At 38.9% G+C, this 22,713-nt stretch overlaps 6 protein-coding genes across 7 annotated transcripts in view; 1 reads left to right on the top strand and 5 right to left on the bottom strand.

Annotated features, from left to right (window-relative positions):
• The first annotated feature begins 485 nt into the window (after positions 1-485).
• Positions 486-3,258, top strand: LOC137795347 (zinc finger protein 260-like). Its single transcript, XM_068592751.1, has 2 exons — positions 486-699; positions 1,803-3,258. Exons 1-2 carry the CDS (start codon positions 504-506, stop codon positions 2,903-2,905), a joined length of 1,299 nt encoding a protein of 432 aa, XP_068448852.1. The 5' UTR covers positions 486-503; the 3' UTR covers positions 2,906-3,258.
• A 531-nt stretch (positions 3,259-3,789) lies between these two features.
• Positions 3,790-7,428, bottom strand: LOC137795344 (zinc finger protein 260-like). Its single transcript, XM_068592747.1, has 2 exons — positions 6,972-7,428; positions 3,790-6,239 (listed from the first exon to the last, which is right to left on the bottom strand). Exons 1-2 carry the CDS (start codon positions 7,162-7,164, stop codon positions 4,960-4,962), a joined length of 1,473 nt encoding a protein of 490 aa, XP_068448848.1. The 5' UTR covers positions 7,165-7,428; the 3' UTR covers positions 3,790-4,959.
• Positions 7,429-8,342: 914 nt separating this feature from the next.
• Positions 8,343-12,344, bottom strand: LOC137795339 (zinc finger protein OZF-like). Of its 2 annotated transcripts, XM_068592741.1 has the most exons (3): positions 11,905-12,344; positions 10,007-10,842; positions 8,343-9,928 (listed from the first exon to the last, which is right to left on the bottom strand). In XM_068592741.1, exons 1-3 carry the CDS (start codon positions 12,095-12,097, stop codon positions 9,362-9,364), a joined length of 1,596 nt encoding a protein of 531 aa, XP_068448842.1. In that variant the 5' UTR covers positions 12,098-12,344; the 3' UTR covers positions 8,343-9,361. The 2 variants fall into 2 exon arrangements, with proteins under 2 accessions (XP_068448842.1, XP_068448841.1); XM_068592740.1 differs by having other exon boundaries at positions 8,343-10,842.
• Positions 12,345-13,085: 741 nt separating this feature from the next.
• LOC137795348 (uncharacterized) lies at positions 13,086-15,297 on the bottom strand. The gene is made up of 2 exons (XM_068592752.1): positions 14,823-15,297; positions 13,086-14,218 (listed from the first exon to the last, which is right to left on the bottom strand). The coding sequence occupies exons 1-2, from the start codon at positions 15,013-15,015 to the stop codon at positions 13,179-13,181; spliced, it is 1,233 nt and encodes a 410-aa protein (XP_068448853.1). The 5' UTR covers positions 15,016-15,297; the 3' UTR covers positions 13,086-13,178.
• Positions 15,298-16,145: 848 nt separating this feature from the next.
• LOC137795342 (zinc finger protein OZF-like) lies at positions 16,146-19,803 on the bottom strand. The gene is made up of 2 exons (XM_068592746.1): positions 19,329-19,803; positions 16,146-18,734 (listed from the first exon to the last, which is right to left on the bottom strand). Exons 1-2 carry the CDS (start codon positions 19,519-19,521, stop codon positions 17,452-17,454), a joined length of 1,476 nt encoding a protein of 491 aa, XP_068448847.1. The 5' UTR covers positions 19,522-19,803; the 3' UTR covers positions 16,146-17,451.
• Positions 19,804-20,380: 577 nt separating this feature from the next.
• LOC137795330 (gastrula zinc finger protein XlCGF58.1-like) overlaps positions 20,381-22,713 on the bottom strand; it is a 4,548-nt gene continuing 2,215 nt past the window's right edge. The window contains exon 2 of the mRNA XM_068592727.1: positions 20,381-22,713. This exon is cut by the window's right edge and continues 336 nt beyond it. Coding sequence (XP_068448828.1) covers positions 21,149-22,713 — 1,565 coding nt within the window. The 3' untranslated portion in view covers positions 20,381-21,148.

Raw genomic sequence — 22,713 nt, 5'->3', positions numbered from 1 at the left:
GTCTAAAAATAAACATAGTAATATTTTGCTGGATGGAAATAAAACATTATGAGATAGTAAGTTATAATTATGAGATGCTAATGGAGCCGAAGGTTTATCTTGCACCTTATGAAGAAAACAACAACACCATGCTCTGTAGTTTACTCAAGACGGCAACCACCTTCTTCCGCTGGTCTCTTCACAATAAAAGCCGCAGAAACCTACACCAGAACACTGCTGTTTAATAAGTACACAATATAATAGCTTACACTAAGTCATAATTATGAGATAGTAAGTCAAAATTACAAAATGCTAAGTGATAATTATGAGATATGGTAAGTCATAATTACGATTTAAAGAACCATCATTTTTTTCATCAGTGTCGAAAGGGCCTTCCATAATAAAAGGACATAAAAAGTTTGTAAAAGCTTTTATTATGAAGGTGAACCAGCAAGCAGCCGACCCGCGGATGTTGCGTCATTGGCAACATGGCGGCTGCCGTCCGCAGTAACAACCGTGTGAAAATGTCTAAGGTCCAAATGCTGAGATATTTAGTCAATCAGCGACTAACTGCGGCCGCTGAAGAGATATTTGGGCTGTTTGAAAGAACGATAGCAGAGTACGAGGAGGAGGTTTCTAGTTTGAAAGAGGAGAACCAGCAACAACGGAGACTACTGGACGCTGTTTGTTTCAACCCGGACATCCGGGTACTAAGAGCAGGTTGGTGGTGGAATCGTCAAAAAAATGACCTCCTAACGTTTAACCCTAACCTCTTGTCCTTGACCTCTGTGGAAAACGTCACGGGGCTAAGGAAAGATGGGAAGGAGACTTCATGAGGAGTTAGGAAAAGACAAGAGCGCGGTTTTAGAAGATCCACGTTCACTCAGCCACGTAGTTTATAACGCGACGGCAGGCGGTTGTTAGTGACGTCATTCTGCTGCGGTGAAACTACAACGTTGTAGTCCATCTTGGAACACAATGAAGATCCTCGTGTCTTACAGTGTTACGTCATTCAAACTATTACTTTATTAACATAAACAACCTGGTTCATAGTAGTACTTTAGTATATCTTAAACATATTGTTAGTATTTTACAAATGTGTAAAATGTGCTAATAGTATACAGTATGAATATATTAATATTGTGGTAAAGTATACTAAATGTGATAGGCCATCTAATCAAATGCAAAAAAGAGCATCAAACACGCATTACTACTTTGCAGTTGAATGTTTAACATGTATTGCAACACTTTGGAGGGTTGCGTACATCACCGCAGACCCCCGGCGCCATTTACGTGGGCTGATCTCCACTCTGGCGACGCAATACGGCACTAAGGACAGTGCTATAACTTTTAATTAAAACAAATAAAAATATATATTTCCTTTTTTTAAATTATAAAATAGCTTCACGGCGGTTTATAAGCTACTGCTCGCGTCCCCGCTGCCCGAGTCTGGCGATGAGCCGGGGATTGTCCCGCTACCTTTGACGGTTATCAGGGAACTAGATGTCTCGTAAACATGCGACGTGAGAACAAACTGCTCTTAGTTGTAACTTCTTTATTCCTCTGGCCGCCATGCTTTAAACTCCCGATGCAGCACCGTCACAGGTTGTGCTTCCCAACTGAATGGGGAGTTGTTCAGTCAAGGCAACACAAGTTGCTGTGTAATTTTTACACAACAGCAGCACATTATTACTCAGGGCTCATGCTTCTCTCATTTACAACCAATTCACTACTTTTTCAGTAAGACATCTATTAAATATTAGAGTTTAATAAAAGACATATAATTTTTCAGACGTATGAATGTATTTTATTATCCTCCACAGACGTTCAGCAGCTGTTGGTGGTTAACGAAGAGGTTCCCCCTGAGCAGCAGGACTGGAGCTTCAATCTGGACCAGGAAGACCCAGAGCCCTCCCACATTAAAGAGGAACAGAAGGACCTAGAGCCCCCACACATTAAAGTGGATCAGGAGGACCAAGAGCCCCCTCACATTAAAGAGGACCAGGAGGACCCAGAGCCCCCACACATTAAAGAGGAACAGGAGGAATTCTGGACCAGTCAGGAGGGAGAGCAGCTTCAAGGACTGGAGGAGGCTGGTATCAAGTTCTCATTCACTCCTGTGAAGAGTGAAGATGATGAAGAAGAAGCTCAGTCCTCACAGCTTCATCAAAGACAAACTGAACAGATGGAAACAGAAACTGATGGAGCGTATTGTGGAGGATCAGAACCAAACAGGAAGTTGGATCCAGAAAGACATCCAGGACCAGATACTGATGAGGCTGAAGACACGTCTGAACCTGAGACTGATGACAGTAGAGATTGGAAGGAGACTCAATTAGATTTTAACCCTCTGCAAAACAATGAAGTACCTGTAAGTGATGTGAACTGTAGTACTGGAAATGCATCAGTCAGCTCGTCTGAATGTGCTGGAACCTCTGAGCACACGGTTCATCTGAATAGACACACTAGAGCCAAACCAGGAGAGAAACCATTTAGTTGTTCCGTGTGTAGTAAAACATTTTCACAAAAGGGAAACTTGAGAACTCACATGTCTGTCCACACAGGACTGAGACCATTTAGTTGTTCTGTGTGTAGTAAAACATTTTCACTTAAGGGAAACCTGAACCATCACATGATTATCCACACAGGAGTGAAACCATTTAGTTGTCAATTGTGTAGTAAAACATTTTCACACAAGGGCAGCCTGAACTATCACATGACTATCCACACAGGAGTGAAACCATTAAGTTGTCCCTTATGTAGTAAAACATTTTTACATAGGGGACACCTGAATAATCACTTGACTGTCCACATAGGAGTTAAACCATTCAGTTGTTCCATGTGTAGCCAAAGATTTTCACAAAAGGTAAACCTGAAACGTCACATGGCTATCCACACACAGGAGAAAGCATTTAGTTCAGTTTAAGGTAAAACATTTTCACCTAAGCAAATTCTTAACACTTACAAACTGTCAGGCTGATGCAGACGGCAAAATAAGTTTATTCAGCTGAGATGAAGCGACACGTCAATTTAAATTCGGTTGGTGTTTCTTTCTATGATATTGTCTCATGTTTCATTTGTTCACCAATCAGGATCGGTAGTCCTTGTCGATGTGTCCTTGAGCAAGACACTTAACCCCTGATTGCTCCCTGTTGCTGTGTTTATTGCATGCCCCCTATGCAGCTCTACGGTTTGAGCTGAATTATCTTAGGCGTGTTGTTGAACATGTGTGTTGGTGCAAATGATGTATGTTGGTGCTGTAAGTAAGACATAATAAAGTTAAAGAACATTTAACATAAAATGTTTATGGCATCAATAACTGGCGATGGTTTTGCTTTAGGTTATGAACATATCTATGTTTTCCTATAGTGTTATTTATTGTGCACAATAATAGAACCAGTACAGTTACTTTTCAGAAAAGCCTTCATGCATTTGACCCTCCCTTTGCATATTCAATGTGTTTTCTGTTCAGAACTTTATATTTTATTTTGATCTATTTTTAAGTCATTCAGAGCCTGAGTGACTCATAGCTTACCATTGTAGCAGAGGAACGCTGACACCACGTCACACTTCAGGGTCCCCCATTGTCGGTTGGCACTAAAATCTGCTGACACACAATCCTCAGAGGGACCATGAGGCTCCAGAGGTTTCCAATTCCTAATTGAGGAGTCACTTCAATCAGACTACTGCCGTCCACAACTGAAGAGGCCACTTTAAAAACCTTTAAAATCATCTTAAAAGAGACATTCAATACAAACAGAGGACACAATCACATGTTAAAAGGAGTTCTGAAGAGATGGCTTGTGATTTGTGATTTGAATATGGAAAGTCGGCCTCGGAGGAGTTTTGTTTTTGTTGATGGTTGGTCATTAAAACACCATGACTTTAACACGACCCTAACACTGAGACCAGCTGGTAGATGTGACCTTCAGGTGGTTTGTTGGGAGACAGAACAAAGCGGGAGATTTAGGAAAGGAAAAGGGTCGAGGGAGGAAGGGATGAGAAGAGTAGTGTGGGTCATGGAAAGAAGTACAATGAGCTCTCTTGAGGGGTAAGTTGGTATAAGTTTTCTAGTGGGATACTATTAGTTATCTAGGGGGTTATATGGGACTATTAGTTATCGAGTGGGGTTATCCATCCATGAACAACCATGAAAACATTAATGATGAACACAGATGTAGTTTCTAAAGAAAGAAAAACAGGCTGCTGCAGCTTAGCTACAAACACTGGGGCAAATATGGAAGAACAACAATGAACTGAAGTCATTTTGGTGAAAACATTGAATGAACTTTTCAACTGTTTGAGAGTCACGATGAACACAATTAGATCAGATTAATGTTTTATTATAACTGTTACAAAAATAGTAATTTAAAGAGAAAGTTTGGTCAACGAAAGGTACAAACAAAAGACAGAATCCCTAAATCTCAAAGAGATGAGCTCAGTAGAGGATGAGGTTGAAGAAGAATGGAGATAATTAAACACTATTTTCTCCATTAAGTCATTCTTCAGTTATGGAACAAAACTGCAGTTTCTACTGAAACTAAATCCAGGAAGTAATGAGTTTAAACTGGAGAGAAAATGTTGCTAAAGAAAAAGAACGTTACATATATATAACTCAGTTTCATCAACTATGATAATTTAGCTCAAACCTTAAAGCTGCATAGTGGACATGGAATACTTAAACTTAAAACAATTATAATGAATATATACATGAAGATACATAACACATGAAACAATATCATAGAAACAAATACCAACAGCATTTAAATTGATGTGTAGCTTCATCTTCACTGAATAAACTTACTTGCAGTCTGTACCAGCCTGACAGTTTTGAAGTGTTTAACTGTCTCATTTATTTCTGATGCTCTCATCAATAGACTTGTGATTTGATGAAGAACAAAGACGGGAGAAACTTGCTTCTCTCGTGTGGACTTTTAATTCATTATATTTTTTACTCTGCCTGGGATTCCAACCAGCGACCTAGTGGTGATGGGACCAAAACTGATCCACTTGAGCTAATGCCTCCTTCGAGTGGACTTTTAAATGTTCTTTCAGAGTTAGCTTTAATGAAAATGTTTTACCACAAACTGAACAAATGAATCCTTCCTCCTGTGGGTGGATAGTCATGTGAGTGTTCATGTGTCCCTTTTGTGAAAATCTTTTACTACACACAGAACAACCAAAAGGTCTTGCTCCTGTATGTTGGTTATTCATGTGATTGTTCAGGTGTCCTTTGTGTGAAAAGGTTTTACTACAGACGGAACAACTAAATCGTTTACGTCCTGTGTGGATATTCATGTGAGTGTTCATGGTTTCCTTGCGTGAAAATCTTTTACAACACACAGAACAACTAAATGGTTTCACTCCTGTGTGTGTAGCCATGTGAGTATTAAGGTTTCCCTTTTGTGAAAATCTTTTACGACACACAGAACAACTAAAGGGTTTCTCTCCTGTGTGGATAGTCATGTGAGTGCTCAGGTGTCCCTTTTGTGAAAATCTTTGACTACACACGAAACAACTAAATGGTTTCTCTCCTTTGTGGATACTCATGTGACGTTTTAGGTCTCCCTTTTCTGAAAATATTTGACTACAATTGGAACAACTAAATGATTTCACTCCTCTTTTGGCTCTAGTGTGTCTTGTCAGTCGTACCGTGTGGTCAGAGCTTCCAGCACATTCAGACAAGCTGACTGATGTATTTCCAGTACTACAGTTCACATTACTTACAGGTACTTCATTGTTTTGCAGAGGGTTAACATCTGACTGAGGTTCCTGAGTCTCCTTCCAATCTCTACTGTCATCAGTCTCAGGTTCAGACGTGTCTTCAGCCTCATCACTATCTGGTCCTGGATGTCTTTCTGGATCTGACTTCCTGTCTGGTTCTGATCCTCCACAATCCGCTCCATCAGCTTCTGTTTCCATCTTTTCAGTTTGTCTTTGATGAAGCTGTGAGGACTGAGCTTCATCATCATCTTCACTCTTCACAGGAGGGAATGAGAACTTGATACCAGCCTCCTCCAGTCCTTGTAGCTGCTCCCCCTCCTGACTGGTCCAGAGTTTCTCCTGTTCCTCTTTGATGTGTGGGGGCTCTAGGTCCTCCTGTTCCTCTTGAATGTGTGGGGGCTCTGGGTCCTCCTGTTCCTCTTTAATGTGTGGGGGCTGTAGGGGATCCTGGTCCTCTTTAATGTGTGGGGGCTCTGGGTCCTCCTGGTCCAGACTGGAGCACCAGTCCTGCTGCTCAGGGGGAACTGCTCCTTTGTCTGCAGAACAGAATGAAATACAGACACATTACTGACCAGAACCCAGACTAAACTTTAACCAATAATTATAGTGAGATGTAGTTTGTATTGTCATAAACCGAATAAGAGATTCACCAAATTGATGATGCCAGCTAGTGAGTTCCATTTTAACCCTTTATATTTTCATTGCAAGCTGATTGGAGCTGATGCTGGTCACATAAAATGTAAGAATAACAATTGACCCTGTGTTTACTTTCTTTGCTGATACGGACCAAAATGAAATGGCTGCAATGAAAGCTCAGCTTTAGGAGAGGAAGAGATAAAGGACAACATGGATACTGACAGAGAAAAAAAATAAGACATGATGATAAAGAGCAAGGAAATCCCAGGATAGGATTAGCATTATGCTGGGAAAACATTTTATTCATGTTTTGCTTCAGGTGTATAAGAAACGTAATAGTTTTATTTTAATACAAAGACGTGTACATGAACTGGAATGTAGCGCAACATGGAAGTGAAAGCAGTGATCTGTTGATTTAATTTTGTGTAGAAAGTGTTGATACTATTTTATTTATATTTTTACAAAAATGGAAGTGGAAGCAGTGTTCTTGTTCATTTAAATGTGGTCGCAATATTGATCAAAATAATCAATTCAGTGTATTAAGTTAATCCTTGTTTAAGAAATATTGTGCATGATCTGCTGATCTGAGGTCAGTTCCACCAGAGAGAGAAGAAGAAGTAAAGAGAACCAACCTGCTCTGTGTAACCGAAGCTGAGGGTTGAAAACAGCGTCCAGTAGTCTCCGTTGTCGCTCGTTCTCGTCTCTAGAAGCAGAAAGTTCTTTCTCGTACTCTGCTATCGTTCTTTCAAACAGCCCAAATATCTCTTCAGCAGCCGCAGTTAGTCGCTGCTCCACCAACGCTCTCAGCATTTGGACTTTACACATGTTCACACGACGACAGACACTTGTTCTCCACACAAACTCCGTCACGAAGCCCGTTTGCTCTCCGTCAAACAGTCCCGACGACTAGCTGTGTTGCTAACACGCTAAGCTAACTTCAATAGCGTTGTTACCGGGAGATGAGTCCGAGGAGAAGCATCGAGAGAAAAGTCCATTCAGAAGGTTCCTCCGGACACACAGAGACCAAGATGAGTTCTCCTGTTGGTTCTCACACTATTTCTCTTCACAGACAAAAAAAGAACTCTCCGTTTCGAGCGGACGCCATCTTGTTCCACGTGAGCCAGAGCGAGCAGCTTCACTTCCGGTACTTTTGAGTTTCTGGCCTACAGAATAAAAGCCTGGCGAAAAAACTAGTAAAAACAGTGTTTCTACACGTGATGAGCTCAACCGCGTTCACACTAGTATAATTACAGCCAGTAGCTGAGTTTACAATGATTTGACATTTTTTAAGATAGCAATATTACAAACTCTAAGCTGAACAGAAACATTTCCATTAAAGTGTTTTAACACAGTAATGGAATAATTAGACTTTCTAAGAGAAAAAATGCTTTAGCCTTGAAATATAATTTAAACAATATTTACAAACAAGCAATCACTTAAAAAAAGTTATTTTGCCATTCTGAATTTTTTCCCACATTTATTTTAGAATTAGGGTAATTTAAATTTAACCCAATTTGTTGGGTTATTTAATTTTGCCAATTCATAACCTGCAAAGAAACCACAACAATATGCTTAATATTTGTTGACTTCATTTTATTATCAAAAACTCAAATAACAGGTTGGAAATATCAGTAAACAATATATTCTAGTAATGACTTGACTTTATTTATTTGATGTGGACATCACAATGGCATTATAATTCCAAGCACATACGCACAAAATAAAATCAGATGCACTGTTTTGAGTGTATATAGCGAAATGCTAATTTCCAACACCTGTCCACAGGAGGCTTTTAAAAAAATTGAATATACAGTATAGATATGTACTTTATTATTACATACCTATACTGTATATTTTCTTTCATTTAAAAAAAATAAATATATATACATATATATATATATATATATATATATATATATATATATATATATATATATATATGTGACAAAATGGAACAAAAAAGAGAATACATCCACATATACACAAAGTATGAAGGTGTTATATGAAGGCAATTCATTCACATCTAAACTATAAATTTTACGTCCACTAACAGCCATGAAAACTTTATTGATGAACACACAAATGAAGTTTCTAATGAAAGAAAAACAGGCTGCTGCAGCTTAGCTACAAACACTGGGGCAAATATGGAAGAACAACAATGAACTGAAGTCATTTTGGTGAAAACATTGAATTAACCTTTCAACTGTTTGAGAGCCACGATGAACACAATTAGAACAGATTAATGTTTTATTATAACTGTTACAATTATAGTAAATCAAAAAGAAAATTCAGTCAACAAAAGGTGAAATATGTACGTCCTAAAACAAAGGACAGAATCCCTAAATCTCAAAGAGATGAGCTCAGTAGAGGATGAGGTTGAAGAAGAATGGAGATAATTAAACACTATTATTTTCTCCATTAAGTCAATCTTCAGTTATGGAACAAAACTGCAGTTTCTACTGAAACTAAATCCAGGAAGTAATGAGTTTAAACTGGAGAGAAAATGTTGCTAAAGAGAAAGATCGTTTAATATGTAACTCAGTGTCATCACCTTTTAAAATTTAGCTCAAACCATAGAGCTGCATAGAGGACATGGAATACTTAAACTTAAAACAATTATAATGAATATATACATGAAGATACATAACACATGAAACAATATCATAGAAACAAATACCAACAGCATTTAAATTGATGTGTAGCTTCATCTTCACTGAATAAACTTACTTGCAGTCTGTACCAGCCTGACAGTTTTTAAGTGTTTAACTGTCTCATTTATTTCTGATGCTCTCATCAATAGACTTGTGATTTGATGAAGAACAAAGACGGGAGAAACTTGCTTCTCTCGTGTGGACTTTTAATTCATTATATTTTTTACTCTGCCTGGAATTTGAACAGGTGAGCGACCCAGTGGTGATGGGACCAATACTGATCCACTTGAGCTAATGCCTCCTTCCTGTGGTCTTTTAAATGTCGTTTCAGAGTTTGCTTTAATGAAAATGTTTTACAACAAACTGAACAACTAAATGCTTTTTTTCTGTGTGTGGAAAGTCATGTGAGTGTTCATGTGTCCCTTTTGTGAAAATGTTTTACTGCACATAGAACAACTAAATGGTTTCACTCCTGTGTGGATAGTCATGTGAGTGTTCATGTGTCCCTTCTGTGAAAATGTTTTACTACACACAGAACAACTAAATGGTTTCACTCCTGTGTGACTAATCATGTGACGGTTCAGGTTTCTCTTGTGTAAAAATGTTTTACTACACACGGAACAACTAAATGGTTTTACTCCTGTGTGGCTAATCATGTGAGTGTTCAGGTCTCCCTTTCGTGAAAATCTTTTACAACACCAGGAACAACTAAATGGTTTCTCTCCTGTTTTGAATCTAGTGTGTCTCTTCAGATGTACCGTGTGGTCAGAGCTTCCAGCAAATTCAGGCGAGCTGACTGATGTATTTCCAGTACTACAGTTTACATTACTTACAGGTACTTCATTGTTTTGCAGAGGGTTAAAATCTGACTGAGGTTCCTGAGTCTCCTTCCAATCTCTACTGTCATCAGTCTCAGGTTCAGTCATGTGAGTGTTCAGGTTTCCCTTTTGTGAAAATGTTTTACTATACACAGAACAACTAAATGGTTTAGTGTGAATATTTATGTGTTGATTCAGGTTTCCCTTTTGTGAAAATGTTTTACTACACACAGAACAACTAAATGCTTTAACTCCTGTGTGGATAGTCATGTGTTTGTTCAGGCCATGCTTTTGTGAAAATGTTTTACTACACATGGAACAACTAAATAGTTTAACTCTTGTGTGGACAGTCATGTGAGTTTTCATGTGTCCCTTATATAAAAATGTTTTACTACACACGGAACAACTAAATGGTTTCTCTCCTCTTTTGGCTCTAGTATGTCTCTTCAGATGTACCTTGTGGTCAGAGCTTCCAGCACATTCAGACGAGCTGACTGATGTATTTCCAGTACTACAGTTCACATTACTTACAGGTACTTCATTGTTTTGCAGAGGGTTAAAATCTGACTGAGATTCCTGAGTCTCGTTCCAATCTCTACTGTCATCAGTCTCAGGTTCAGACGTGTCTTCAGCCTCATCACTATCTGGTCCTGGATGCCTTTCTGGATCTAACTTCCTGTCTGGTTCCGATCCTCCACAATGCACTCCATCAGCTTCTGTTTCTATCTTTTCAGTTTGTCTTCGATAAAGCTGTGAGGACTGAGCTTCATCATCATCATCATTTTTACTCTTCACAAGAGTGAATGAGAACTTGATACCAGCCTCCTCTAGTCCTTGAAGCTGCTCTCCCTCCTGACGGATCCAGAGTTTCTCCTGTTCCTCTTTGATGTGTGGGGGCTCTAGGTCCTCCTGTTCCTCTTTAATGTGTGGGGGCTCTGGGTCCTCCTGTTCCTCTTTAATGTGTGGGGGCTCTGGGTCCTCCTGGTCCAGACTGGAGCACCAGTCCTGCTGCTCAGGGGGAACTGCTCCTTCGTCTGCAGAACAGAATGAAATACAGACACATTACTGACCAGAACTCAGACTAAACTTTAACCAATAATTATAGTGAGATGTAGTTTGTATTGTCATAAACCGAATAAGAGATTCACCAAATTGATGATGCCAGCTAGTGAGTTCCATTTTAACCCTTTATATTTTCATTGCAAGCTGATCCGAGCTGATGCTGGTCACATAAAATGTAAGAATAACAATTGACCCTGTGTTTACTTTCTTTGCTGATACGGACCAAAATGAAATGGCTGCAATGAAAGCTCAGCTTTAGGAGAGGAAGAGATAAAGGACAACATGGATACTGACAGAGAAAAAAAAAAGATATGATGATGAAGAGCAAGGAATTCCCAGGATAGGATTAGCACTATGCTGTTCAGCCCAAACACAAGTGACTTGATCCAATTTGTTCTTTCCTTTTTTAATTGTGGGGGAGATTCAGTCAGGATCCAACATAGTAATGAGGCACAAAGGATCGCCAAAACCTCCAGTCACTTCAGAACAGACACAGAGTTTAGGCGTAGCATGAATAAAATTGACATGTTGGAGCATCATTTGTTGTTGGGCTACAACAACGAATCGATAAAATCGATACAATTTGATTATTAAAAGAGTCGCCAACGAATTTCCTTATTGGAGATGTTCGGTATTTTACAACTACGACTGACCTGATGGCATATTTCTTTTTAGTTAGACCTATATTTTGGGTAAACATTTTATTCATGTTTTGCTTCAGGTGAATAAGAACCGTATAAGTTTTATTTTAATACAAAGACGTGTACATGAACTGGAATGTAGCGCAACATGGAAGTGAAAGCAGTGCTCTGTTGATTTAATTTTGTGTAGAAAGTGTTGATACTATTTTATTTATATTTTCACAAAAATGGAAGTGGAAGCAGTGTTCTTGTTCATTTAAATGTGCTCGCAATATTGATCAAAATAATCAATTCAGTGTATGATGTTAATCCTTGTTTCAGAAATCTTGTGCATGATCTGCTGATCTGAGGTCAGTTCCACCAGAGAGAGAAGAAGAAGTAAAGAGAACCAACCTGCTCTGTGTAACCGAAGCTGAGGGTTGAAAACAGCGTCCAGTAGTCTCCGTTGTCGCTCGTTCTCGTCTCTAGAAGCAGAAAGTTCTTTCTCGTACTCTGCTATCGTTCTTTCAAACAGCCCAAATATCTCTTGCGCAGCCGCAGTTAGTCGCTGCTCCACCAACGCTCTCAGCATTTGGACTTTACACATGTTCACACGACGACAGACACTTGTTCTCCACACAAACTCCGTCACGAAGCCCGTTTGCTCTCCGTCAAACAGTCCCGACGACTAGCTGTGTTGCTAACACGCTAAGCTAACTTCAACAGCGTTGTTACCGGGAGATGAGTCCGAGGAGAAGCATCGAGAGAAAAGTCCATTCAGAAGGTTCCTCCGGACACACAGAGACCAAGATGAGTTCTCCTGTTGGTTCTCACACTATTTCTCTTCACAGACAAAAAAGGACTCTGTTTCGAGCAGACGCCATCTTGTTCCACGCGAGCCAGAGTGATGACCTTCAATTCCGGTACATTTGAGTTTCTGGCCTTCAGAATAAAAGCCTGGTGAAAAAACTACACATGTAAAAAAATGTTTTTCCACGTGACATGAGCTCAACCGCGTTCACACTATAGTGTAGGTGTCGTTTTGTCAGGATAACTTTCACCTTTTTTAATAAATACAAAAAGATGGTATTCTCATGGCTCGTGGTAGTTCAGTCTACATTTGCACACATGAACCTTCCTCTATCTCTTTTTTTTTTATCACTAACAAAGCGCTTTATATGAATAATAGATTAATTTAAAAGAATACATGCAAAACAGGGTGACAACTGAAGATTATTTTGAACACAACAGTAACATTTACCTGAGAAAGTCTAAAAATAAACTTAGTAATATATTGCAGGACACAAATTAAAAAAATATCAATACAATAACAAATCGCTGACAAAGATATGCTTAATATTTGTTGATTTCATTTCATTTTCACAAAAAACTCAAACAGGGTGAAAATAATGTCAGTCAACAATACATTTCATTAATGAAAAATCTTTACACATTTCACATCCAAACTTTCTAAAGAAAAACAGGCTGCTGCAGCTTAGCTACAAACATTGTGGCAAATATGGAAGAACAACATTGAACTGAAGTTATTTTGGTGAAAACATTGGATTAACTTTTCAACTGTTTTAGAGACCACCATAAATAACAAAGATGGGAGAATCTTGTTTCTCTCGTGTGAACTTTTAATTCATAATATATTTTTTACTCTGCCTGGAATTCAAACCGGCAACCTAGTGGTGATGGGACCAAAACTGATCCACTTGAGCTAATGCCTCCTTCCTGTGGTCTTTTAAATGTCGTTTCAGAGTTAGCTTTAGTGAAAATGTTTTACCACAAACTGAACAACTAAATGCTTCCTCCTGTGTGTGGAAAGTCATGTGAGTGTTCAGGTTTCCCTTTTGTGAAAATGTTTTACTACACACAGAACAACTAAATGGTTTCACTCCTGTGTGGACAGCCATGTGAGTGTTCAGGTGTCCTTTATGTGAAAATGTTTTACTACACTCGGAACAACTAAATGGTTTCACTCCCGTGTGGCTAATCATGTGAGTGTTCAGGGTTTCCTTGTATGAAAATGTTTTACTACACACAGAACAACTATATGGTTTCACTCCTGTGTGGACAGTCATGTGACGATTCAGGTGTCCCTTTTGTGAAAATGTTTTACTACACCAAGAACAACTAAATGGTTTCTGAACTGTTTTGGCTCTAGTGTGTCTCTTCAGATGTACCTTGTGGTCAGAACTTCCAGCAAATTCAGGTGAGCTGACTGATGTATTTCCAGTACTACAGTTCACATCACTTACAGATACTTCATTGTTTTGCGGAGGGTTAAAATCTGACTGAGATTCCTGAGTCTCCTTCCAATCTCTACTGTCATCAGTCTCAGGTTCAGACATGTCTTCAGCCTCATCAGTATCTGGTCTTGGATGTCTTTCTGGATCTAACTTCCTGTCTGGTTCTGATCCTCCACAATCCGCTCCATCAGTTTCTGTTTCCATCTTTTCAGTTTGTCTTTGATGAAGCTGTGAGGACTGAGCTTCTTCTTCATCATCTTTACTCTTCACAGGAGGGAATGAGAACTTGATACCAGCCTCCTCCAGTCCTTGTAGCTGCTCCCCCTCCTGACTGGTCCAGAGTTCCTCCTGTTCCTCTTTAATGTGTGGGGGCTCTGGGTCCTCCTGTTCCTCTTTAATGTGTGGGGGCTCTGGGTCCTCCTGGTCCAGACTAGAGCACCAGTCCTGCTGCTCAGGGGGAACTGCTTCTTCGTCTGCAGGACAGAATGAAATACAGACACATTACTGACCAGAACTCGGACTAAACTTTAACCAATAATTCTCATGAGATGTAGTTTATATTGTCATAAACCGAATAAGAGATTCACCAAATTGATGATGCCAGCTAATGAGTTCCATTTTCAACCCTTTATATTTTTATTGCAAGCTGATCCGAGTTGATCCAGGTATAACAATAACAATTGACCCTGTGATTACTTTCTTTATTGATACGGACCAAAATTAAATGGCTGCAATGAAAGCTCAGCTTCGGGAGAGGCAAAAAATCAGTTTGTTCTCATTATTGCCCTATACCAGGGATTAGCAACTTTTCCTATCCAAAGAGCCTGTTTGCCCTGATTTCCACAAAAAATAATTGTCTGGAGCCAGAAAATATATTTCATTTCACAGTCATACTATATAATTTCTTAATGTTTCCGATTATTTAAATACAACTTCAACCAGTTCACGAGTTTAAAAGCGAGAAAACACTCACAATTTAGTCTACGATGTTAATAATTGTTTAAGAAATATTGTGCATGATCTGCTGATCTGAGGTCAGTTCCACCAGAGAGAGAAGAAGAAGTAAAGAGAACCAACCTGCTCTGTGTAACCGAAGCTGAGGGTTGAAAACAGCGTCCAGTAGTCTCCGTTGTCGCTCGTTCTCGTCTCTAGAAGCAGAAAGTTCTTTCTCGTACTCTGCTATCGTTCTTTCAAACAGCCCAAATATCTCTTGCGCAGCCGCAGTTAGTCGCTGCTCCACCAACGCTCTCAGCATTTGGACTTTACACATGTTCACACGACGACAGACACTTGTTCTCCACACAAACTCCGTCACGAAGCCCGTTTGCTCTCCGTCAAACAGTCCCGACGACTAGCTGTGTTGCTAACACGCTAAGCTAACTTCAACAGCGTTGTTACCGGGAGATGAGTCCGAGGAGAAACATCGAGAGAAAAGTCCATTCAGAAGGTTCCTCCGGACACACAGAGACCAAGATGAGTTCTCCTGTTGGTTCTCACACTATTTCTCTTCACAGACAGAAAAGGACTCTCCGTTTCGAGCGGACGCCATCTTGTTCCAAGCCAGTTAGAGTGAGCACCTTCACTTCCGGTACATTTGAGTTTCTGGCCTTCAGAGTAAAAGCCTGGTGAAAAGACTGCACATGTAAAATATGTGACATATCAACACGAGCTCAACCGGGTTCACACTACATACCGAGACACTGCTGTCAAACTAGCGGAAAATTATGCTACTTCATTCATTCATTTTGTATAGCTCAAAATTACAAATACAAATTTGCCTTAGAGGGTTTTACAATCCGTACACATACCTGAGGTCTTGGGACCTCATATCAGATCAAGAAAAAAAATCTACATGTTGCTAAGTGGCCGTTAGCCTTCTCTTATTGGCTTTTACCTGCGAAAGGTTGTATTGCAGTTACAGTGACAAGCCACTAAAAGACTGTGGTACATGACCCGTTAGTAAAGACCCATTGATTGTGCTAATCAAAGGTAAAACTTCTTATACATCCTCGTCGGAACGGGGTTCAGAAGACAGGTAGAAGATTTATAAGTGGAAACCGTTAAAGGGCAATTGGTCGAGGTTGATGGGAGAAAATCCATCCAGACACACATCAGGTCGCACAGCCGCCTCCATGGCCACTCCACCTGAGGATGGACCGCCAGTAACCTCTAATAGCAAGAAACTTATCATTGATGAAGTCATTATTATTGACCTCCAAGCTGTTAGGTTTGGAGTCAGCATTAGTAGGGACACCTTCAATTTAAGACCTTACCTGAAGCCCTGACGGTCCAGCTACTGGTTCCTCAACTGCACTGGATTCTGAGTTTCCTGAATGCATTTCAAAATAATGCCTGAATGAATAAATGGAGATTTCATATGAGTGGTAAACGTATTTATTTTGAAAGCAATTTTGAATATCTAGGTAATAGGTTCAGGTTTTATGCAACAGTCTTGCTTTTGTATTCAACCTCACATAATTCACAATCCAAAAGTGCTGGTGCAACACCCTGAAATATGTTATTTCATATGTCTGATTATTTACTTTAAATGTGTGTATAAGTTAATTCCATATGTTGTTATTCCAATGTTTGAGAACATTGATTACCCGCATACAAAAGTGTTTCTAATACAGTATTGGAATAATTTGACTTTCTAAGAAAAAACATACTTTAGCCTTAAAATATATTTAAAACAGTATGTACAAACAAGCATAAATTTGAAACAAGTTATTTTGTCATTCTGAATTTTTTTCCACATTTCTTTTAGAATTGAGAGGAATTTAAATTTAACCCACATTTTGAGGTTATGACATTTTGCCAATTTATAACCTGCAAGTAAACACAAAGATGTGCTTAATATTTGTTGATTTCATTTCATTATCACAAAAAAACACAAACAGGGTGAAAATAATGTCAGTCAACAATACATGATGAAAGCAATTCATTCACATTTCACATCCAACTATAAATGTAACGTCCACTAACATATATGGAAGAACAACAATGAACTGCAGTCATTTTGGTGAAAACATTGAATTAACTTTTCAATTGTTTGAGAGTCACGATGAACACAATTAGAACAGATTAATGTTGTATTATAACTGTTACAATAATAGTAATTTAAAGAGAAAGTTTGGTCAACGAAAGGTACAAACAAAAGACAGAATCCCTAAAATTCAAAGAGATGAGATCACTAGAGGATGAAGTTGAAGAAGGATGGAGATAATTAAACACTATTATTTTCTCCATTAAGTCATTCTTCAGTTATGGAACAAAACTGCAGTTTCTAGTGAAACTAAATCCAGGAAGTAATGAGTTTAAACTGGAGAGAAAACGTTACTGAAGAGAAAGATCGTTAACTATGTAACTCAGTTTCATCACCTATGATAATTTAGCTCAAACCATAGAGCTGCATAGAGGACGTGGAATACTTAAACTTAAAACAATTATAATGAATATATACATGAATATACATAACACATGATGAGACAATATCATAGAAACAAATACCAACAGCATTTAAATAGATGTGTAGCTTCATCTTTACTGAATAAACTTACTTGCAGTCTGTACCAGCCTGACAGTTTTAAAGTGTTTAACTGTCTCATTTATTTCTGATGCTCTCATCAATACACTTGTGATTTGACAAATAACATAATATAATTCATTATTTTTTTAAATTCTGCCTGAGATTCAAACCGGCAACCTAAGACCAATACTGATCCACTTGAGCTAATGCCTCCTTCCTGTGGACTTTTAAATGTTGTTTCAGAGTTAGCTTTAGAGAAAATGTTTTACCACAAACTGAACAACTAAATGCTTCCTCCTGTGTGTGGATAGTCATGTGAGCGTTCAGGTTTCCCTTTTGTGAAAATGTTTTATTACACACAGAACAACTAAATGTTTTCACTCCTGTGTGGATATTCATGTGAATGTTCAGGTTTCCCTTTTGCGGAAATGTTTTGTTACACACAGAACAACTAAATGGTTTCAGACCTGTGTGGATCGTCATGTGATAAGTCAGGCTTTCCTTGCGTAAAAATGTTTTGCTACACACGGAACAACTAAATGGTTTCACTCCTGTGTGCCTCATCATGTGAGTGTTCAGGTATGCTTTATGTGAAAATCTTTTACTACACACAGAACAACTAAAAACTTTCACTCCTGTGTGGACAGTCATGTGACGGTTCAGGCTTCCCTTGCGTGAAAATGTTTTACTACACACGGAACAACTAAATGGTTTCACTCCTGTGTGGATATTCATGTGAGTGTTCAGGTGTCCCTTATCTGAAAATGTTTTACTACACACAGAACAACTAAATGGTTTTACTCCTGTGTGGACAGTCATGTGACGTTTCAGGTCTTGCTTACGTGAAAATCTTTTACTACACCAAGAACAACAAAATGGTTTCTCTCCTCTTTTGTCTCTAGTGTGTCTATTCAGTCGTACCGTGTGGTCAGAGCTTCCAGCACATTCAGACAAGCTGACTGATGTATTTCCAGTACTACAGTTCACATCACTTACAGGTACTTCATTGTTTTGCAGAGGGTTAAAATCTGACTGAGGTTCCTGAGTCTCGTTCCAATCTCTACTGTCATCAGTCTCAGGTTCAGACGTGTCTTCATCCTCATCAGTATCTGGTCCTGGATGTCCTACTGGATTTAACTTCCTGTTTGGTTCTGATCCTCCACAATGCGCTCCATCAGCTTCTGTTTCCATCTTTTCAGTTTGTCTTTGATGAAGCTGTGAGGACTGAGCTTCTTCTTCTTCATCTTTACTCTTCACATGAGGGAATAAGAACTTGATACCAGCCTCCTCCAGTCCTTGAAGCTGCTCCCCCTCCTGACTGGTCCAGAGTTCCTCCTGTTCCTCTTTAATGTGTAGGGGCTCTGGGTCCTCCTGTTCCTCTTTAATGTTGGGGGGCTCCGGGTCCTCCTGGTCCAGACTGGAGCACCAGTCCTGCTGCTCAAGGGGAACTGCTTCTTCGTCTGCAGAACAGAATGAAATACAGACACATTACTGACCAGAACTCAGACTAAACTTTAACCAATAATTATAATGATATGTAGTTTATATTGTCATAAAACGAATAAGAAATTCACCTAATTGATGATGCCAGCTAGTGAGTTCCATTTTCAACCCTTTATATTTTTATTGCAAGCTGATCCGAGTTGATCCAGGTATAACAATAACAATTGACCCTGTGATTACTTTCTTTATTGATACGGACCAAAATTAAATGGCTGCAATGAAAGCTCTGGTTTGGGAGGGGAACAAAAATCAGTTTGTTCTCATTATTGCCCTATACCAGGGATTAGCAACTTTTTCTATCCAAAGAGCCTGTTTTCCCTGATTTCCACAAAAAATAATTGTCTGAAGCCGGAAAATCTATTTCATATCACAGTCATATTCTATATTTTCTTAATGTTTCCTATTATTTAAATACAACTTAAACCAGTTCACGAGTTTAAAAGTGAAAAAACACTCACAATTTAGTCTATGATGTTAACAAATATTGTGCATGATCTGCTGATCTGAGGTCAGTTCCACCAGAGAGAGAAGAAGAAGTAAAGAGAACCAACCTGCTCTGTGTAACCGAAGCTGAGGGTTGAAAACAGCGTCCAGTAGTCTCCGTTGTCGCTCGTTCTCGTCTCTAGAAGCAGAAAGTTCTTTCTCGTACTCTGCTATCGTTCTTTCAAACAGCCCAAATATCTCTTGCGCAGCCGCAGTTAGTCGCTGCTCCACCAACGCTCTCAGCATCTGGACTTTACACATGTTCACACGACGACAGACACTTGTTCTCCACACAAACTCCGTCACGAAGCCCGTTTGCTCTCCGTCAAACAGTCCCGACGACTAGCTGTGTTGCTAACACGCTAAGCTAACTTCAACAGCGTTGTTACCGGGAGATGAGTCCGAGGAGAAACATCGAGAGAAAAGTCCATTCAGAAGGTTCCTCCGGACACACAGAGACCAAGATGAGTTCTCCTGTTGGTTCTCACACTATTTCTCTTCACAGACAAAAAAGGACTCTCCGTTTCGAGCGGACGCCATCTTGTTCCAAGCCAGTTAGAGTGAGCACCTTCACTTCCGGTACAATTGAGTTTCTGGCCTTCAGAGTAAAAGCCTGGTGAAAAGACTACACATGTAAAATATGTGACATATCAACACGAGCTTAACCGGGTTCACACTATAGTGTAGGTGTCGTTTTGTCAGGATAACTTTCACCTTTTTTAATAAATACAAAAAGATGGTATTCTCATGGCTCATTGTAGTTCGGTCTACGTTTGCACACATGAACCTTCCTCTATCTCTTTTTCATCACTAACGAAGCGCTTTATATGAATAATAGATTAATTTAAAAGAATACATGCAAAACAGGGTGACAATTGAAGATTATTTTGAACATAACAGTATTTTTTACCTCAGAAAGTCTAAAAATAAACATAGTAATATATTGCAGGACACAGATTAAAAAATATCAATACAATAACAAATCTCTGACAAAGATATGCTTAATATTTGTTGATTTCATTGCATTTTCACAAAAAAAACTCAAACAGGGTGAAAATAAGGTCAGTCAACAATACATTGAACAATACATTCATTAATTAATGAAAGAAATTTATTCACATTTCACATCAAAACTATAAATATAACGTCCACTAACAACCATGAAAACATTGATTATGAACACAGATGTAGTTTCTAAAGAAAAACAGGCTGCTGCAGCTTAGCTACAAACATTAGGGCAAATATGGAAGAACAACATTAAACTAAAGTCATTTTGGTTACCATAACTGTTAGAAAAATAGTAATTTAAAGAGAAAGTTTGGTCAACAAAAGATACAAACAAAAGACAGAATCCCTAAATCTGAAATAGATGAGATCACTAAAGGATGAGGTTGAAGAAGGATGGAGATAATTAAACACTATTATTTTCTCAATTAAGTCATTCTTCAGTTATGAAACAAAACTGCAGTTTCTAGTGAAACTAAATCCAGGAAGTAATGAGTTTAAACTGGAGAGAAAACGTTACTGAAGAGAAATAATGTTAAATATGTAACTCAGTTTCATCACCTATGATAATTTAGCTTAAACCATAGAGCTGCATAGAGGACATGGAATACTTTAACTTAAAACAATTGCAATGAATATATACATGAAGATACATAACACATGAGACAATATCATAGAAACAAATACCAACAGCATTTAAATAGATGTGTAGCTTCATCTTCACTGAATAAACTTACTTGCAGTCTGTATCAGCCTGACAGTTTTGAAGTGTTTAACTGTCTCATTTATTTCTGATGCTCTCATCAATAGACTTGTGATTTGATAAATAACATAATATAATTCTTTTTTTTTTTTTATTCTGCCTGGGATTCGAACCGGCAACCTAAGACCAATACTGATCCACTTGAGCTAATGCCTCCTTCCTGTGGACTTTTAAATGTTCCTTCAGAGTTAGCTTTAGAGAAAATGTTTTACCACAAACTGAACAACTAAATGCTTCCTCCTGTGTGTGGATAGTCATGTGAGCGTTCAGGTTTCCCTTATGTAAAAATGTTTTATTACACACAGAACAACTAAATTTTTTCACTCCTGTGTGGCTAATCATGTGAGTGTTCAGGTTTCCCTTTTGCGGAAATGTTTTATTACACACGGAACAACTAAATGGTTTCACTCCTGTGTGGCTAGCCATGTGAAAGTTCAGGCTTCCCTTGTGTGAAAATGTTTTACTACACACGGAACAACCAAATGGTTTCACTCCTGTGTGGATATTCATGTGGGTGTTCAGGTCTCCCTTACGTGAAAATTGTTTACTACACACAGAACAACTAAATACTTTCACTCCTGTGTGGCCAGCCATGTGAAAGTTCAGGCTTCCCTTGTGTGAAAATGTTTTACTGCACACGGAACAACTAAATGGTTTCACTCCTGTGTGGATATTCATGTGAGTTTTCATGTGTCCCTTGTGTGAAAATGTTTTACTACACACGGAACAACTAAATGGTTTCACTCCTGTATGGAAATTCATGTGAGTTTTCAGGCTTCCCTTGTGTGAAAATGTTTTATTACACACAGAACAACTAAATGGTTTCACTCCTGTGTGGGTAGTCATGTGATAGGTCAGGCTGTCCTTGCGTGAAAATGTTTTACTACACACGGAACAACTAAATGGTTTCACTCCTGTGTGGATATTCATGTGAGTGTTCAGGTATGCCTTACGTGAAAATGTTTGACTACACACAGAACAACTAAATACTTTCACTCCTGTGTGGATAGTCATGTGAAGGTTCAGGCTTCCCTTGTGTGAAAATGTTTTCCTACACACAGAACAACTAAATGGTTTCACTCCTGTGTGGATATTCATGTGAGTTTTCATGTGTCCCTTGCGTGAAAATGTTTTACTACACACGGAACAACTAAATAGTTTCACTGCTGTGTGGATATTCATGTGAGTGTTCAGGTGTCCCTTGTCTGAAAATGTTTTCCTACACACAGAACAACTAAATGGTTTTACTCTTGTGTGGATAGCCATGTGACGTTTCAGGTCTTGCTTACATGAAATTCTTTTACTACACCAGGAACAACTAAATGGTTTCTCTCCTCTTTTGGCTCGAGTATGTCTCTTCAGACGTACTGTGTGGTCAGAGCTTCCAGCACATTCAGGCGAGCTGACTGATGTATTTCCAGTACTACAGTTTACATTACTTACAGGTACTTCATTGTTTTGCAGAGGGTTAAAATCTGACTGAGGTTCCTGAGTCTCGTTCCAATCTCTACTGTCATCAGTCTCAGGTTCAGACATGTCTTCAGCCTTATCAGTATCTGGTCCTGGATGTCTTTCTGGATCTAACTTCCTGTCTGGTTCTGATCCTCCACAATCCGCTCCATCAGCTTCTGTTTCAATCTTTTCAGTTTGAATTTGATGAAGCTGTGAGGACTGGGCTTCTTCTT

Source organism: Clinocottus analis, unplaced genomic scaffold, assembly GCF_023055335.1.
Source record: "Clinocottus analis isolate CAN_PGR_092001 unplaced genomic scaffold, fCliAna1.0.p SCAF_28, whole genome shotgun sequence".
NCBI classification, from domain to species: domain Eukaryota; kingdom Metazoa; phylum Chordata; class Actinopteri; order Perciformes; family Cottidae; genus Clinocottus; species Clinocottus analis.
The sequence above is the reverse complement of the archived record's forward strand: the minus strand, read 5'-3'. Positions and strand labels throughout refer to the sequence as shown.